Source organism: Manis pentadactyla, chromosome 10 (assembly GCF_030020395.1).
Source record: "Manis pentadactyla isolate mManPen7 chromosome 10, mManPen7.hap1, whole genome shotgun sequence".
Classification (NCBI taxonomy): Eukaryota; Metazoa; Chordata; class Mammalia; order Pholidota; family Manidae; genus Manis; species Manis pentadactyla.
In genome coordinates this window covers 109,745,248-109,763,762 of record NC_080028.1, presented here as the reverse complement: position 1 = coordinate 109,763,762, position 18,515 = coordinate 109,745,248, and the positions used below count along the sequence as shown (strand labels likewise).

Genomic DNA, 18,515 nt, shown 5'->3' with positions numbered 1-18,515 from the left:
TTTGGAAAAAATGAGGAGGAACCATTTAAATCATGAGCATTTTCCTGACACATAAGCAGCAGCAGTATTTTATACAGCAGAAACCGAGACGCTGATTTTAAAGAATTTATCCTCCTCTGGAGATATTTAATATAGAACATAGAGCATATTACTATATGCTCAAGAAAGTATAATAAATTCAGATGACATGCATTAAAAAGATTTAATTAAGGGTAAAAACAGATACCTAAATTTTCTCCCTTTCTTCTGGGATTCATCTCTAGCACTCTCAGAAATAAAAAAGCCTAACTTAATGGATCATTATCTGGCTCATGAAGGTCTTTCTTATTTTTCTGTTAACTACTTCAAAACTCAATATCAAACTAACTACATATTTATTCTCTTCACTCATCAGGAAGTACTATTGAAATATCACTAGGTTGTTATGCTTGTTAACACCCATGTTACTCAACATTTAGACCACGAAGAACATTTGATTAAAATCCACACCAGTGATTATTTTTACCTGTCCTTTTGCTATGAGATAAGCAACAATGGAGGTGTGTCCAAACTGAGCAGCCAGGTGAACGCAGCTACATCCTTCTCCATCAATTAGGGAAGGGTCTGCACCGTATTTCATTAGTTGCACAACCATAGATAGATGGCCCTGTCTAAAACACGAAAGAATAAACATTTAAATATATAAAGTTATTTCTAACAGGATCCTCTGGAAAGATCTTTTTTAAAGTAGGGTAATGGTGGAAAATATTATACACAATTTTTTAAGTTATTTTAAAATAGGTGTATGTCAAAACACATTTAGGATTTTATGTTTCTTAAGTCTTAACAGTCTTTGAAAGTTTACAGAGATACTCACAACTTCTTTAAATACATAAAAAGTAGTTACCATATTCTATTTCTCCTATCCCAATATAGTCTTAATTGTCCCATGAACTGGGTAACTTCTTTAATTATAAATATATATATGCTGCAAAAGTATTACATTTACAAATCCAATATTTAACACAGTCTTATAACCAGGTGGATTAATATCATCATGGTTAATTCTCTAAGGACACTTTGGACAATAAATTTTGCTTCCAGTTCAGGTAACACTGGACAGTAACATATTAGTACATTATTGATATTACCTATTGACAGAATAGGCTCTCCCATTCATTTTAGCATACTATTAAAAAGAAGTTGCTTGGTTACAGAATAATAAAGGAATAAAAGGGAAAAAAATCCAGAAGCAAATTTAAACCTTGTGGCCCAGTGCAATGGAGTTGAATTTAGGTCTCCTCCAAGTTGATCCACAATAGCACCTTTCGAAATATAGTATCTATAAGACAAATTTCAAATAATTTAGACAACTTTTTTTTCAATTTTAAGAAATTACATGAAAAACAAAGAAAAATGTTTTCCATTTTAGATCTCATGCTAGATTAAGACTATGACAACATACACTCTTTTGTAATGGTTTTAAAATTATATTTAACAGAATTTTATATCAAACCCCACTCTCTTTTGTTAGAAGTGAAAAGAAAATAGTTTCTTAAAAGTTACAAAAAGAAACAGCGAGGCCAAATATCATGTAAAAAAGGAGTCAGAGAACCACAAAGATCTGGATCAGATAGCCACAGCAGATAGAATCTCACAACTAAACAGTTACAGAATAGGCCACACACTTGGTCTACCATGGGCAGAAGATCAGTTTGAAATTACTGTGGATTAAATCAAACAATATACATACAAGAATTTTATGAACTGTAAAGTATAATATAAAGGTTCTTCATGATGCCTTATTTGTTAATGCCTTTAAAGCTGTGTTGCTTTTCAACAGAAGAGCAACCGCATTGCTTAGTATGCCAATGTCATCATATCGTTAAGATCCTCTGAAATGAACAGGACTCAAGCTGCTTAACAATGCTTTCTTTGAGGCTGATCAATGTAATGAATCCTGAACAGAAATGATTTCAAGGTATCTGATGTGCAATGCTTGGCAGATGTGTATTACTGAGGATCTTAAACTCTTCTGATTACTGCTTTAGAGCACTACTGAATTCACTCTTAATATATATAGTTCTAAACATTTACATGCTTAATTTAGAAATTCTCTGCTTCATATAAATATTTGTTAAATTGGTATTTTTAAAGCATTATGCAATGAAGGGCCCAGCTCCATACTGTCACGTAAAATAGTTTGAAGTAACTTAATAAAATACTTCCAGATTAAAATAATTCCAGTCCAAATATCAGGTAATAATTGGAACATAAACATTTAAGTATTCCTAAATTGTTTTATAAGGTAGACATGATATAACAGTTGAAAATGGTTCTTTTAGTTCAAAAAGAAGTATAAATAGCTCAGTAAAGAAAAGCTTTGATAGCAAATATTTTCTTAAAAATTCTATGTTTTTTTTAAAGCAATTTTATTATCTTCTCTATATTCAACATATATTCCTGAGAGTTGTAGCTACTTACATTTTAAATCCTTGCTAGGGCTATGGCAATGAGTCATTTCCAAACTGGTTCTAAAGTATAATTTTTTTTCCACAAGGATAGGCCAACTTTTTTTTCTGCATGCTATAAAAGAATAGCTTTTATCAACTGTCATTGTAAGCTCCTGGAAGAGAAGTACTGTATTTTTTAACATGTTATTCTTTGTAGTTCTGAGACCCTAAGCTCAAAACTATAAAATTCTAAGAAGATCACAGAATTCCTATTTTTAAACTCAAGCCTCCCTGCAGTATTATGAAAAGGTCATTATCAGGGAATGTTCTTGTAGGTACTAATGATCCATAGGTTTTGAGAAGGGACCATCAGTGAACAAGAGATACCAACAAGTACTTCAAAAATGAAAAGCAAATAACTAAAACTGAAATGTCTCCAGAGGGGGACACCAATAAGAAGCAAACCAGAATATATTTTAAAACCCTAGAAAGGCTAAGGGATTAAAGACAACTGTTATCTCCAAATAAAGTAGTAAGAAGCTGGACTGTAAAGAGAACACTGGTTGAAAGCCAATATAGATTGCTGAAAATTTGTGTTCTAACATACGTTCTCATTGTTTTAAGTATTTAGCATCACAAATAGGCATTTGAGTAATATGGAAGCAATCAAGCAGCTGACAGTGCTAAACAAGTATTCTATGTGCACATCTTAAAACGTGACTACTCAAATTTTTAATATTATTGTAGTAATAATCCAAACCCTTCTTTTATAGTCCAGTTTCATTCTTGCATCCCTAAACTTCATTGTATAATGGTGATTTCTGGCTTTAGTCTTAGGCTCATGTTGATTTTAACAGTCAACCATTCAGCATTTGCCAAAAAGTATATTCAGTTCACCTTTACCAGAGAAGTCTGAGCCTCAGGGAATTAAATCAGAGGAGCATATGAGACACCATACTGAAAGTGCAGCAATTCAACAAAGGTTTACATGCTAAGCAGCAGGAACAACTCCAGACCCCTTCCCTTACTCAGGTCAGCTATGGCCAGATAAGTACTCGGCCCTTCGCCACATATAGATTAGATTTTTCCCTTAGAGAAATGGAACAATCCAGAGAAAAACCTGTAGAAACAGAGATTTGGGAGCTTCCAACAAAGATAAGCATTGTGTGCTTTTCATATGCCACAACTTCCAATCAGCTTTGTTACGTGTCTCTAAAATAGGAATGGTCAAATACAACCAGAAAATTGAGGAAAGCTTCAAATACGGAAGGAAACCAAAATAAACAGACAATATATAGAGAAGAAAAACATAAAATACAAAAAAAAATTATAATTAATATCCTCCAAAAAAATAAGAGATTATATATCTATGCTGTAAGAACAAAGTATTTTTTAAAAGCAAGGGGATGGGCAGGGGGACCCAGACATAAAGAATGCTTCAAAATTGAGAACACAATGGATAAAATTAGAAATTCAAGAGAAGAGTTAGAAGATAAATTTAAAAAACCTCCCCCAAAGTGGAAGAGATAAAGAGATAAAAGGTAATTAGAATAAAGATAAGAAAAGAATGAATCTGGTTGGTTCCATTATCTGACAGGTAAGAATTTCTGAAAGAAAAAAACAGAAAATGAAAGTGAGGCGCCCTGCAGGGCACAATGCAAAAATACTTCCCTAAAAAGCAAGTTTCCAGATTAAAAGCGGCTGCTTACTGGTCATAAAGTGTAAAGTTAATTAACTAATCTGTATCAATGCACAACACCGTAAACTTTCACAAAGTTGGAGACAAAGAAAAAAACTACATGTTCCCAGGGAGAAGAATAAGCCACACCCATAGTGTATTCTCAGCAAATTACAAGTTCCGTATTTTTAAATAAAGGTCCATATTCTTTAATAACGCCTTGACTTGAAATCAAACCAAAATCAGAGACTTAACAAGCATTATTAGCTATTGTTAATGAAGACTCTTAAGGTAACAGCAGACTGTTGAAGCAAAGGAGCCTGAGGTAACCCTTTCTATTTTATTAGGGTAAAAACTGAGAAACAGTTGAAAGACTTTCCACTTGAAAACATTAGTAATATAAGCAATCCAGGCTGCTTCTTTCCAAAATTAGTTACTTTGTATCACTAGGAAAGTGACGTAACTACTCTGCTTACAGTTTATAATCCTGATGGAACATAACTGTCAGAAGAGACACTTCTCCAGGTCTCCTGTGCTCCCATGTCTTGAGGGTACAGGTAGAACACAAGACCCTGACCACTCTTCACAAAGGCCATTTCTCAGACCTGTTTGCATAAAGTAACCTTGAGAGATGGGGTAACGTTTCCCTCTGGGATGAAGGGCAAACCTGCTCACCACTTACCAAGCAGCAGCTCAAACCCACTGTGTGCTGTGCTGCACATCCGGCCACACCAAACCGCTCCCACAAGACTAGGGAGCCAGGGGTCCTATGCAAGCATGACTGACGCTCAAGCTATTTGCTGTACTATGAATAATAAAGGTCTTTGTCTCTACCTAAGTCATGTACAGCATCCAAGAAATAGGAATATGCTGCAGCTTTTAAGTACAGTGTAATTCCACACCCAACAGTAAAAATCTTGAGGCTATAAATACCAGTGTTTTTAAAAACTGCATTTACCCATCTTATATTTGTTTAAGGAAAGTAACCTGCTAGACTACACATCACGAGGAATTAAGTTTACCCACCTGAAGATATAATATACACAGACACTGGGATTATTAACCCATTCTGTAATTACTCAAGACTGTAATTTCTCACTTCAGACTTTATTTTTAAACACAAAGCAAATGTGAATTTTTTGACCAACAGAATGCTATCAAATATAACACAACTGTAACACTTGAAGCAAGAAAATAATGAAGTAATGCTTCTAAATTACAAGAAAACTATATTTCATCTAGAAATCCATGCTCAGGCAAACAAATAAGGTGTGAGGTCAGAAGAGAGAGTAACTTCGGAACATATACCTTCCAAACACTCCCTCTCTCTCCAAAAACTATCAGAAACTGTGCTTGATGATAAGCCAGGGAGTGAACCAATAGGGACAAGAACCTGACATCTAGGAAGCTGAGACGAGCACTGGGGTAAAGGGGTTTCCCAAAAGGATGGCAGAAGAAAGCCTCAGACCATGCCTGCTGCGAACTGTCTGGGGGAGCAGACGGGCGGGCACACCCAGGAATGATTCCCTCTTCCCTCCTCGACCAAAAGAAGAGTCAATAAATTACTAGATCCTGTTTGTTTACAGGGGCATTTTAGAGTTCTAAGAGTATGGGAAGAATTAGTTAGAATATATAGAAAATAAAACAAATGAAAAATAAATGAAGGCACTGTTACTTCAGACAAAAAAACAAAATTCTCCAGGAAAGAACAAATAATCATAGAACACACCAATCTTAGCAGGAAGAACTTACATACAATTTAACTTATTATACAATTCAAACTTTGCATAGTAATCTAACTAAAACTCTAACAGAGGATGGAGAAGAAATATTAATGGTGAGGTGATCTGTTACCTCTCGCTATCCCAAAACAGAAAAGTCCAAATATAATAATCGTTAAGTCAAGAAGTAACAAGATAAAAGTTGGCAATTTTTATTAAAATTCTAAATTCTTCCTTCTAATTTTTACTCTGAAGAATTACAGACATATATGAACATAAGCAAAATGACATTTGAACAAGATAATAATTATGAACATTGTAATAGTGAAAACACAAGAATCAATCTAAATGTTCATCAATAGGAAAATCATTAAATTAAATCCATGTAATTGAATATTATACAATGTTTAAAAAGAATGATACAGCTCTATCTGTACCATTAAAAAAACCATGGAAATGTATAAATCAAATGAAAAAGCAGAAAACTGATGTCACTATGTAAATAAAGTAACTTTCTAGACAAAGGTAGCAATATAAACATAAAAAATACATAAAGTACTAGAATAAGTACATAAAAAAAAGCTAAAGTACTGAAAACAGTTACTTCTAGGGAAGAGAACGCAGGAGATGGGGGAAGGGTCCCACTGTAAGCCATTAAGTACTATTTGATATTCAAATTGTTTATGTCCTATTTTGATTAAAATAACATTAGTTTAAAAAACACAGAGGCTGCAGAAGGCCAGGTAATTTGAACCAAGCCTCCCATCAAAGAAAACTAAAAAGCTTAATAAATGTTAAGAAACATTTCCTAAAGAGCAAAGCCTAAGAAGATTAAATGTATTTACCTGGACAAGATTCAGGAGAGGGTTAAAACCGGGAGAAGTCAGAAAACCATGTGGGCACCATCTGACCTAGAGACAATTTGCTGATGGAGAAGTTGGCGAAGAAGCAAGCTAAGCAGACAAAAGCAAAATAAGGGTTGGGACCCCAAAAAGCCACACTGTAGGAGTAATTAAGAACCAGAAGTAAACCTGGCTCTAGCATGGTCTTCAACCTCTTAAGTGATCCAGAAAATCTAAAGTCTTGAAATTAAAGTTGGGCCTAGCAGACACATATGAAAATCTCCTTATTGGGTCTCAAATTATTTAACAGTTTTTCAAACACAATGTGTAGTACATATTTACTATGTTCAAGTATGTAAGTAATTAAGACAATATTGAAAATTTCAGCAACAAATGATTTAAAGTAACAGATTAAAAAAAACTCTAGAACTGAAAAAATAGACAGAACTAGAAACACACTGAATATATTTAACAGCAGATTATACATGGAGAATAAATGAACTGCAAGATATATCAGAAGATGTTTCCAGAATGAAGCAGAGACAAAAGGACAGACACACAGAGGAGAGGATAAGAGACAACACAGTATACAAACAAAGGGCAAACATATGCTTAACTGGAGTTCCAGAAAGACAGCAAAAAAGAATGGGATGCAAGCAATATGTGAAGAAATAATGGCTGAGATTTTTCCAGAACTGATGAAACATCAATCTGATGGAAACATCAATCTACAGAATCAAGAATCCCTGCAATCTCATTCAGGGTAAATAAAAAGAAACCCACACATAGATACACCTTTATGAAACTGCAGAAAACCAAAAACAAAGAGAAAATCTTAGAAGCAGCCAGAAGATGGAAAAAAACAAAACAAAACAAAACCTTCAAAAGCTCAATATATAGACTGATTTCTCAACAGTAACAGAAACCAGGAAAAGAGTAGTAAGATATTTTTCAATGGGTAAAAAACAAAAACTGCCAACCTACATTTCCGCACCATGTAAAAATTTTCTTCACAAATGAAGATGAAATAGTAACATTTTGCAATGAACAAAAATAGAACTAGATATTGGAAGACCCATACTGAAGGCAGAGGGAAGGTTAGAGACACAAGAAAGATAAATAAGGAACAAATAAATGGATATACAATCTCTGGGAGGAAGTCACTTAGGGAACTCAGTGCTTCCATGATTACCTGCTTAATCTCTCTATAGTACTCCAAGGGCAAATTCTTTACCTGGCATATCCTATTTGTCTCTACACTGTGTGCTGTAACTAGCTGAACATCTGCAAGCAGTTTCCAGATTCATGTCTTAATCTAAAGATCTATGAACAAACTAGAGACTACTAAACCAGATTTACTAAGAAAGACTTCCTGAAGCAGATTAACAGTAAGTAACAGGAACCACTTACACTTAGTATGTAGTCATCATTTATGCTGGTGTGATTCACATCTATTATCTTTGTAACCCCTCTTTACTTTTGTAGCTTTTCCCCACAGAATTCTCATTTACAATGTGAGCTGAAAACTAGACTGCCTTTGTTAAAGTACAGACTCCAAATTTTATTATCTGTATGCCATTGGTAGCATATTTAACCTCTTTATACGTCAGTGTCCATATCAGTAGGACAGCAGTAATTGTTATTTTTCAGTTTTTTCAAGGATTAAGATGAAAGGAAATATATGTGGAAATGCACTCAGCATATTACCTGAAATACAATAAACTAAATGTGGATTTTCTGTTAAAATGTATGTTAAAACAATTTTTTGTTAAAAACAATTTTTATAGGAGAAAAGGGTACAAATAACATAGACTTTAAAACCTATGAATTTTAAAAATTATTTTAGAATTTTTTATAATTTCCAATAATAACAGCTAAATAACTTAAAAATACAGAAAACACATACTTGACTAAATCTATTCTGTTATTGATAGCAGCCCAGTGAAGGAGTGTAACATTTTCTTTGTCTGGTTGCCGTACGTCATAACCTGCTTCCACCAATTCTCGGCAGCGTTCATATATTCCATATCTTGAAAATAAAGAAAATATGAGACTGTTATTACTATTTAACAAGAAATTTAAAAGGATTTCTGAACATAAAATGTTACTTTTAAAATATCAATATTCCTACAGCTTACACTAATCCATTTTACAGTTTTAAATGTCTCATCTGTAAGAATGTAATATCTTAAGATATTAAAAGTATACCAGCAATAAAATATCCATCAGTTGCTTGTTTTTATTAATATCACCACTTATCTTACTGACAAAACACTTAAGGCATCTTCTTAAAGTACACGCAATTATATTAGAAAGTAGTAAATCATTAAGCAGTAACAAAGAGCCCATCAATGATTCAGAACACCAGGAAGGAAAAAAATGTTTTACAAGCCTCAGAAAATAAAAAAGGCTGTGTGGGATGGGAAGTGGGGTGCTTAAGATGTTCACATCTGATGAAGAAAGGCTCATGAGGAGAGCGTGATCCTGTCCTTCCTTTTTGCTTTTAGTCACTGTATGGTAGCAGCACTTTTTTTTATGGACATTTTCAAGCACAAGCAGAAGTATTAAGACAGTACAATAAATCACCAAGAATCCATCATGGAGCCTCAAGAACCATCAGCTTTTTCCTCAACAAAATCTTGTGTCCTTGGAAATAGGAGACACAAAAACAAACTTAAATGAGCTTTATATAGCTGACCCTTGAAAACGGGTTTGAACAGCATAAGTTCACTTACAACATGGAATTTTTTCAATAAATATACTGAAAAAATTTCAGAGAATTGTGACAATTTGAAAAAAACATTTCCTTTTCTCTAGCTTACTTTAAGAATACAGTATAAAATAAAATACATGTAATATAAAAAATAGAAGTTAGTTTACTGTTTATGTTATCAGTATAAGATTCCTGGTCAACAGTACACTAATTGGTAGTTAAGTTTTGAGGGAGTCAAAAGTTATTCATGGGTTTTCAACTGCATTCATCAGCACCCCTAAACCCCGAGCTGTTCAAGGGTCAAATGTATTTGTACTTCCTTAATCAGAGTGTTCCTCAAAACAGGGAAGGCGCACCAGAAGGTGAGGCCAGGTGGGGGAGGCACGATAAGGAGATACTAGAAGCAAATATTAGGTCTTAGCTAACAGAGAAGAAAATAAAGCTTCAATAGTATTTCATCCAGCCTTGCTGCCCTCACTGGCTCTGTACTGCATGTGTACACTGACACACACACGCACACGTAATCAACCTAAGGGGAGAGCAAAAGCTCCACATTTCATAGGGGGTGACAGTGGCACCTTCAGTTCTCTTGCTCTTTTTCAGAAAATTGTTTACATGCACCCAAGTTAAATGAACTAGGCACGTAACCTTAGAGAGCATAATCTACCTCATGCTTTCAATGAGACGGTGAGTGACCATGAAGACGTTTTTAACCATACAGAGAATCACTGGTTATTCTCACACTTAAAATTAAGTACCCTTTTTCCCTTTAACAAAAAAAACAAGTGTTTCAAATTTACTGGCTTGCAGGTGGGGCAGGCAGCTGCCGGCAAATGACTGTGGATAGTATGCTATCAGTCATGTATTCTTAAGGGTAAAAGACATTTAATCTGTTCCCCTTCAAGACAAAGAGGTATTTTAGACAGCGAGAAAGTAACCACTTTTATTTCAGAGAACACCTGCTATAAGGAGAATTTTTTTTTTTAACTATGTGTTTGGCGAAGCAAAACTGAAGGAACAAAACAGCAGCAGACTCACAGACTCCAAGAAGGAGCTAGTGGTTACCAAAGGTGAGGGATAGGGGAGGGTCAGTGGGGAGGGAGGGAGAAGGGGATTGTGGGGTATCATGATTGGTGCACAGGGTGTGTGGGGGTTCATCACGGGGAAGACAGTGTAGCTCAGAGAAGGCAAATAGTGACTCTGTGGCATCTTACTACACTGATGGACGGTGACTGCAATGGGGTATGGGGTGGGGGGCCTCGATAATATGGGTGAATGTAGTAACCACATTGTTTTATCATGTGAAACCTTCATAAGAGAGTATATCAATAATACCTTAATTTTTAAAAAAAACTATGTGTTTAGAAATGTTTCCATCATTATATAATATAGTTTATGAAGATTTAAATACATCACCAATAAAAACCTTGTCATATTAACTCACTAAAAAATTTGGAAACCATTTTCTAACGTGTGAACCCATGTGTTACAGTTACAAAAATACCAAAACCTGATTAGTGTGCAGTAACTACCATGAGAAAATGGATAAATGGTAAAGTTCAGTGAGATCTTTGCTTAGTCAATCAAAAAGTTATTACTGTGACCTAGTAAATGTAGCATACATTGTAATTCTTCCATTAGGGAATTTTGTATTTTTGTGAGATTATGTTTTTTTTCCAGGAAGAAAAAAATCAAAACAAAGTATCCAAATAAAATAAACTGAAGATTAAATTTCTATATTATTATAAAATATTAAACCATCTAAAATAATGAGGAAACCATTACACTGACACTACTCTCACTGTAAATAAAATTGACTAAAGACATTAAAATATGACCTAAAGAAATATATACAATTCCCCCCAAATGGATCTACAAATTCAGTAAGATTCTAATTAAAATCCCAAATGATTATCTCATAAATTTCCCAAGTAGAACCCTAAAATTAATTTGTGAGAGTAAAAGGCCAAAAACAGCTGAGACAATTTTGAAGACTTAAGATATGATTAAAACAATGTGGTACTATTTACAAAAATATGAATGGAGCTAGAGGGTATTACGCTCAGTGAAATAAGCCAGGAGGAGAAAGACAAGTACCAAATGATTTCACTCATTTGTGGAGTATAACAACAAAGCAAAACTGAAGGAACAAAAACAGCAGCAGACTCACAGACTCCAAGAAGGGACTAGCGGTTACCAAAGGGGAGGGAGGAGATTAAGGGGTATTATGATTAGTACACATAATGTAGGGGGGTGCACGGGGAAGGCAGTATAGCATGGAGAAGACAAGTAAAAACTCTTAACAGCATCTTACTATGCTGATAGACAGTGACTGCAATGGGGTTGGGGGGGAGACTTGATAACATGGATGAATGTTGAAGAACAATGAATGTTGTTCATGTGAAACCTTCATTAAGATTGTGTATCAATGATACTTTAATTTTTTAAAAAAGTTTTTAAAAAAAATGTACTATACAAAATTAAACAAATTGAAGAGAAAAGAATATTTAGAAATGGACCACAGAGTGATGTCAACATTGTAGCAGAGTAAGACATCCAACGTTTTGTCCCCCTTCCAACAACAATAACTGCATCTATCCACAGACAATATGCCTCTGTGGGAGCTGCAGGATCCAGCACCATATGCCAAGGGAGCTGAGAGGAGTCTGGCCCATGTGTGCACTGGGTAATAGGCATACAGACCTCAGTTCCAGCTCTGCACCTTGCAGTGGCCTATGATCTAGCTGCAGCCCCTTTCAACTGCAGTCTGGGAGTCCCAGAAAACACTGTCTTAGACAATCACCCACAGATGAGTGAGCCTTTATGGTAATACAGGTTTCCAGAGAAGAAGTTCCAGCACATTGTTGCAGCAAAGTAGTATGTGTGGACACAATGGAGAAGAGTACTAAATCATGAACAGCCTGACTGGGGCATGGGTAAAGGCTAGGAGAGAGGTAGATAGGACTTCAGGAGGTGATTAAATGGACACAGATCCCACTGCCTTCACTGTGGACTCCATCAAAATACATTAAGATTTTTTTTTAATGATAAGCTTTTATTTGTTTTCATCCAACAACTGAAATACACTATGGGTTGTATACCCTGTAAGATGCACATATTATAAGTACATGCATACTCGTGGTATAAAAAGTTTATAAATAGTTCAATTAATTAATTCAGGAAAATAATTATCAATATGATTTAAGATGATACAAGTTATTTTCTACCTTTTACAGAACTTTTTTATTTATTATTGAGGTATATACAATAAAATGCACAAATCTTAAGTGTATACCCCAAATGAATTTTGACATGTATATACATTCATGTAACTATCACCCAGATCAAAACATCAAATATTCTGACTAACTTCTTTCTCCCCCTTCACCTACTTCACCCATCCTTCTACCCACCTCCCTTCTGGCAATCACCAGTCTGTTCTCTGTGTTATGAGTCTATTTTTGTTTTGTTTGTTCATTTGTTCTGTGTTTTAGATTGCATATGAAAGTGAAATTATATGGTATTTGTGTTTCTCTGTCTGACTTATCTCACTTAGCGTAATACCTCTAGGTCCATCCATGCTGTCAAAAATGGCAAGATAGCATTTTTTTTATGGCTGAGTAATATTCTGTTGTAGATATGTACAGCACCTCCTTATCCATTCATTTATCGATGGACACAAGTTGCTTCCATATTTTGACTACTGTTAAATAATACTGCAGTACACATAGGAATATATATATCTTTTCAAATTAGTGATTTTTTTTAGTTGTTTGAGACACCTCCATACTGCTTTCCATAGTGGCTGTACCAATCTACCTTCCTACCAGCAATGTACAAGGATTCCTTTTACTGCAAATCCTCCCCAACACTGTTATACATCTTGCTGATATTAGCCACTTTGACGGGTTTGAAGTGACATTTCATTGTGATTTTGATTTGCATTTCCCTGAAGAACTATTACCAATCAATTAACAAAACAAAATCCAAAATGGGTAGAGCATTTAAATGTCAATCCACACAGGAAGAAACCCAAAAGGCCAATAAATGTAGGAAATATTCAAAATTATTTACAGAGAAAGACCAATCAAAACAGAGGAAAACCATTTCACAACCATTAAACTGACATTTATCAGTGTGACAAAACTAGGACTTAGCTTGAATGTAATGAAAAAAGAACTCATTTCCTGCAGATGGAAGTATAAACTGGCAAGGCCACTTTAAATCAACTTGGCAATAATCAGTAAAGTTAAAAAAGAACATACTGAACAAGCCAGAAATTCCACTTGAGTTGTCTACCCTAGAACTATTATTTATGCACAAGAGAAAACAGGCAGAAGGGGATCCACTGATCACTGTTTGTAACAATTTCAAGTGTCACTCAGTCAAGAATGACAGAACACTGCAAAGCAGTTAAACGGAATATATTAATTAGATCTTTATCTATCAATCCTGAAAATCACAAAAGCTATATTTTTTTAAGCAAGCAGCAAAACTTTATGTAAATTACAATTCAGTCTATATATACATTTAAGCATACATCACAATAGCATATTTGGTTTATAGATTGCTTGTTGAAAAGTGCATGTTCATGAGAATGATTCACAGCAATTTGAAGAAAGGTTTCCTTGGGAAAGAGCAAAAAGTTAGCACCTGTTTAATAGTTATATTCTCATACTTTCCCGTAGGATTGAAATTTTTTACAATTTTAAAAATGTTTTTAAAGGTAGAAATTATAGACAGAACATACATACTGCTCAAGAAATGGGACAGTTAGAAGAGTATGTGAGGTATGAATAGAAAAGTGGCTGTTTTTTCTTAACATGAAAGATGCTAGAATATATTTGCTGATGGAAATAATGCACTAGGTTGAGAGAAAGTAATCACAAAGGAGAAAGAAGATATTAAAAGGAGCAAAGTCTCAAAAGGAAAAATAAATGCAGAGCAGTAAAATTTGTTTCTAAATACAGATGGCACCATGTGCTTTGATTTTTGGCCTTATGTAACATGCAAGAAAGTAGGGTGACAACAGTAGACTAAGAAATTCCAAATGTTTGCCTCTTCACAAAAGTAATGAAAAACCTGGCAAGAAGTAGTCAGAATCAACTTTTTCAGAACTCTGGAAATTAACAAAAGGCTTTCAGCAATCAAAGGAACATTTAGGCATGAAAAAAATGATAAATTTCAATAAGAACAGCAAACTTTGAGGTATTTTAACACATCATTAGTCCTATCATCTGCTCCCCAGCAGCCTTGAAACATAAGTTTGTATTCCTGTTACTGGTGCCAGAGTGAGCAGAACAGGGAGAGAGTTCTTTCAAAGCCTCATTCCAAGGAGGAGTCGTTGTCTGACCTGTCTGGTGTTCCCTGGAAGGGTCCACCTGAAAGGCATATGTACTGAAACTCAACCATCATTAAAGCTTCTCCAGGGGCTGGTGGGGTAGACATTTTCACATCAATTGCTTGAGAAGACAGGTAACAGTTGGGGCAAACAACAGACAAATCAAAAAGCTTGAAAGCAAAAGCTGAGGAATGATATATGCATAGGGGTTCTGAAAAGCTGGATATCCTGGGAATCTAGAAGGACATGCACAAGCATAAGGTTGTACACAAATGTTCAACAAAGGCCTGAGGACGTCCTAAGCTCCTACTTCTGATTAACCTTGAGGTTCTGTGCAAGCAGAAAATGAAAAAAGGCTAAGGTTAAGTTTTAAGCTGCCTGGCTGAGGGTTGAATGTCCCAACATGCACAAAGAGTCATTCAACAAAAATTAAGACTCACTAGTTCTAAGGATTTAAGAAGAATCTGTACAATCATTAGTTGACCACTAACTGAGTAGAAACTTCCAGTGGCCACACACAATAAAGAAATGCTTTACAGAATTTATGTCACAAGCAACAAACCCCAGGAGAACCTAATATCCAAAACTGTCATATTACATTATTTGAGTCAGTTTTCCAAAAAAACTCTAAGACATGCAAAGGAATAAAAAGGAATAAAAAAACTCAAAGACATGCAAAGGAATGGGAGGTGGGGGGAGGGACAATGATAGAACTGTCCTTGAGGAATCTCAGACATTGGACTTAACTACAAAAAGACTCTAAATCAACAATTTTAAATTCAAACAAAGCTTTAAAAAAACTTATCTAAAGAACTAAAGGAAATTATCTGAGCAATGCTTACCCAAATACAGAATACCAAAAGAGACAGAGATACACATATTCATATTTCACTTAAAATACAGATTGCAGGGAGAGATTAAAGATGGTGGCGTGAGAGGTCATATCTCTTTTCATCCAAAATCACCTTTAAAGTCAACTGTGGCCCAGCATGAAGAAGAGACAAAGCATGGGTAATAAAAATCTAGATGAAGATGAGTAACAGGCTTTGGCCCAGCCTCAGGTGTCAGGCAATTGCAAAGCAAAAACTTTTCTAAGGTCTACCAGAACTCAACAGTGAAAGTGAAGGGAATGCCTGAAAAGAATCAGAGCTTGGGCAGAGATTTTCTCAATGACATAAGGTGTCCTATAGTGATAAACACATCCTGTTGCTACCTAAAATTTTAATGTTTCTCTGGAGTCATTAAGCATTTACAGAGTAAAGACTAGATTCCTTTTGGCTTTGTACATGCAAAATTCTCAGTCAGCACCAGTGAAAGAGGCTTGCATTTCTCCCAAGTACATGGAAATCTCTATCCTCTTGTATGCAGAGTTTCAGAGACATATAAGCTCTCTATTTAAAAAACAATTGAAGACCAAATGGGACTACATCATGCTAAAAAGCTTCTGCACAGCAAAGGACACCATCAGCAGAACAAAAAGGCATTCTACAGTGTGGGAGAACATATTAGTAGTAAATGACATACCTGACAAGGGGTTAACATCCAAAATATATAAAGAACTCACATGCCTCAACACCCAAAAAGCAAATAACCTTCTTAAAATATGGGCAGAGGATATGAACAGACACTTCTCCAAAGAAGAAATTCAGATGGCCAACAGACACATGAAAAGATGCTCCACATCACGAATTATCAGGGAAATGCAAATAAAAACCACAATGAGATATCACCTCACACCAGTTAGGATGGCCAACATCTAAAAGACAAGCAACAAATGCCGGCAAGGATGCAGAGAAATCCCTCCTACATTGCTGGTGGGAATGTAAACTAGTTCAACCATTGTGGAAAGCAGTATGGAGGTTCCTCAAAAAACTAAAAATAGAAATACCATTTGACCCAGGAATTCCACTCCTAGGAATTTACCCTAAGAATGCAGCAGCCCAGTTTGAAAAAGACATATGCACCCTTATGTTTATCACAGCATTATTTACAATACACAAGAAATGGAAGCAACCTAAGTGTCCATCAGTAGATGAATGGATATAGAAGATGTGGTATATATACACAATGGAATATCATTCAGCCATAAGAAGAAAACAAATCCTACCATTTGCAACAACATGGATGGAGCTAGAGGGTGTTATGCTCAGTGAAATAAGCCAGGTGGACAAAGACAAGTACCAAATGATTTCACTCATATGTGGAGTATAAGAACAAAGCAAAAACTGAAGGAACAAAACAGCAGCAGACTCACAGAACCCAAGAATGGACTAACAGTTACCAAAGGAAAAGAGACTGGGGTGTAGGGGATGGGTGGGAAGGGAGCGATAATGGGGAAAAAGGGGTATCACAATTAGCATACATAATGTAGTGGCGGGGTGAAATACGGGGAAGGCAGTATAACACAGAGAAGACAAGTAGTGATTCTATAGCACCTTACTACGCTGATGGACAGTGACTGTAATGGGATATGTGGTGGGGACTTGATAATGGGGGGAATCTGGTAACGACAATGTTATCCATGTGATTTTATATCAATGTCACCAAAATAAAAAAATTAAAAGAAAAAAGCAACTGAAAGAAATAAAGAAAAAATACAGATTACAAAGAAGAAAACTGCCACAAAAACTTACTGAGTAGCCTTCACTATGTCCCATGTGCTATAATCATCAATATGAGTTTTCCGCCCAAGAGGTTCACCATATCCATGGTTATAATGGCTTTGAGGTTTGATTTCCTGTTAAAGAGAAAAATCACACAGAAACATGAATTGAGAGAAGTACAGAAAACATTTCAATATTTTACCCTGCTTTTCTGCTGTCTGAAGAATGTTCATTTAATGATTTTTACCTTATTCTGAAGTCTGTATTCTTTAGAAAAAAAATATGCTCAAATAGATCTACCCTTGGACACATTTTTAAAACAGAAAAGCTGCAAGACTAGAAATTAATGACAAATTAATAACTGAAATACATCTTTAGCTCCACAGAACTCTCTTCTTCATCAAACCAACTCTCATTCTCTCAAACCAGTATTTCTATTATTCCACCATAACCCCTGCTCTAACACTCTACTTTAAAACCTAATCACATGCCAAATAAACTCTAAGCTCCTAAAGAAAGGAACCCAGGAATATTATTATTCTATTATCATCAGATATTACCTTTTCTCATACTCCTTCATTCTGAGTGCCTAAGCAGCTACCATTAGGTGAATAAAGAATGAAACAGCTCAGATAAAATGTGATTCCACTTGAATAGTTCTAAAAATGTCAACAACCTTAAAGAAACGTTTTACATAAAAATTTAAGGAACAGTTTTTTAGAATATTACATCCATTCAAAGCGTATATGTTGTGTGCAATTTTCTATTTAAAACACAAACTTTGCATATGTATAGTCAACTTCCTCAATATAATACAGCATTAAGATACAATTGTTTCTTTTGTGAAGAGGAAAACTGACATCTGGAATGGAGAGGTGTGGAGCCAAGATGGCGGCATGAGTAGGACAGTGGGAATCTCCTCCCAAAAACATATATATTTTTGAAAATACAACAAATACAACTATCCCTAAAACAGAGACCAGAAGACACAGGACAACAGCCAGACTACATACACACCAGTGAGAACCCAGCGCCTGGCAAGGGGAGTAAGATACAAGCCCCGGCCTAGCGAGAACCGAGCACCCCTCACCCCAGCTCCTGGCAGAAGGAGAGGAGTCGGAGCGGGGAGGGAGAGGGAGCCCAGAACTGCTAAATACCCAGCCCTAGCCATCTGCACCAGAGCGC

General features: G+C 35.4%; 1 protein-coding gene across 2 annotated transcripts in view; it reads right to left on the bottom strand.

Annotated features, from left to right (window-relative positions):
- Nucleotides 1-18,515, bottom strand: part of ZDHHC17 (zinc finger DHHC-type palmitoyltransferase 17) — a 97,517-nt gene that overhangs the window by 42,699 nt on the left and 36,303 nt on the right. For both annotated transcript variants that reach the window (XM_036877167.2, XM_036877166.2), the window contains exons 2-5: nt 17,361-17,464; nt 8,580-8,702; nt 1,244-1,321; nt 506-650 (exon numbers count right to left, since the gene is read on the bottom strand). In XM_036877167.2, the coding sequence (XP_036733062.2) occupies nt 506-650; nt 1,244-1,321; nt 8,580-8,702; nt 17,361-17,464 (450 nt within the window). The remainder of the gene's footprint in view (nt 1-505; nt 651-1,243; nt 1,322-8,579; nt 8,703-17,360; nt 17,465-18,515) is intronic.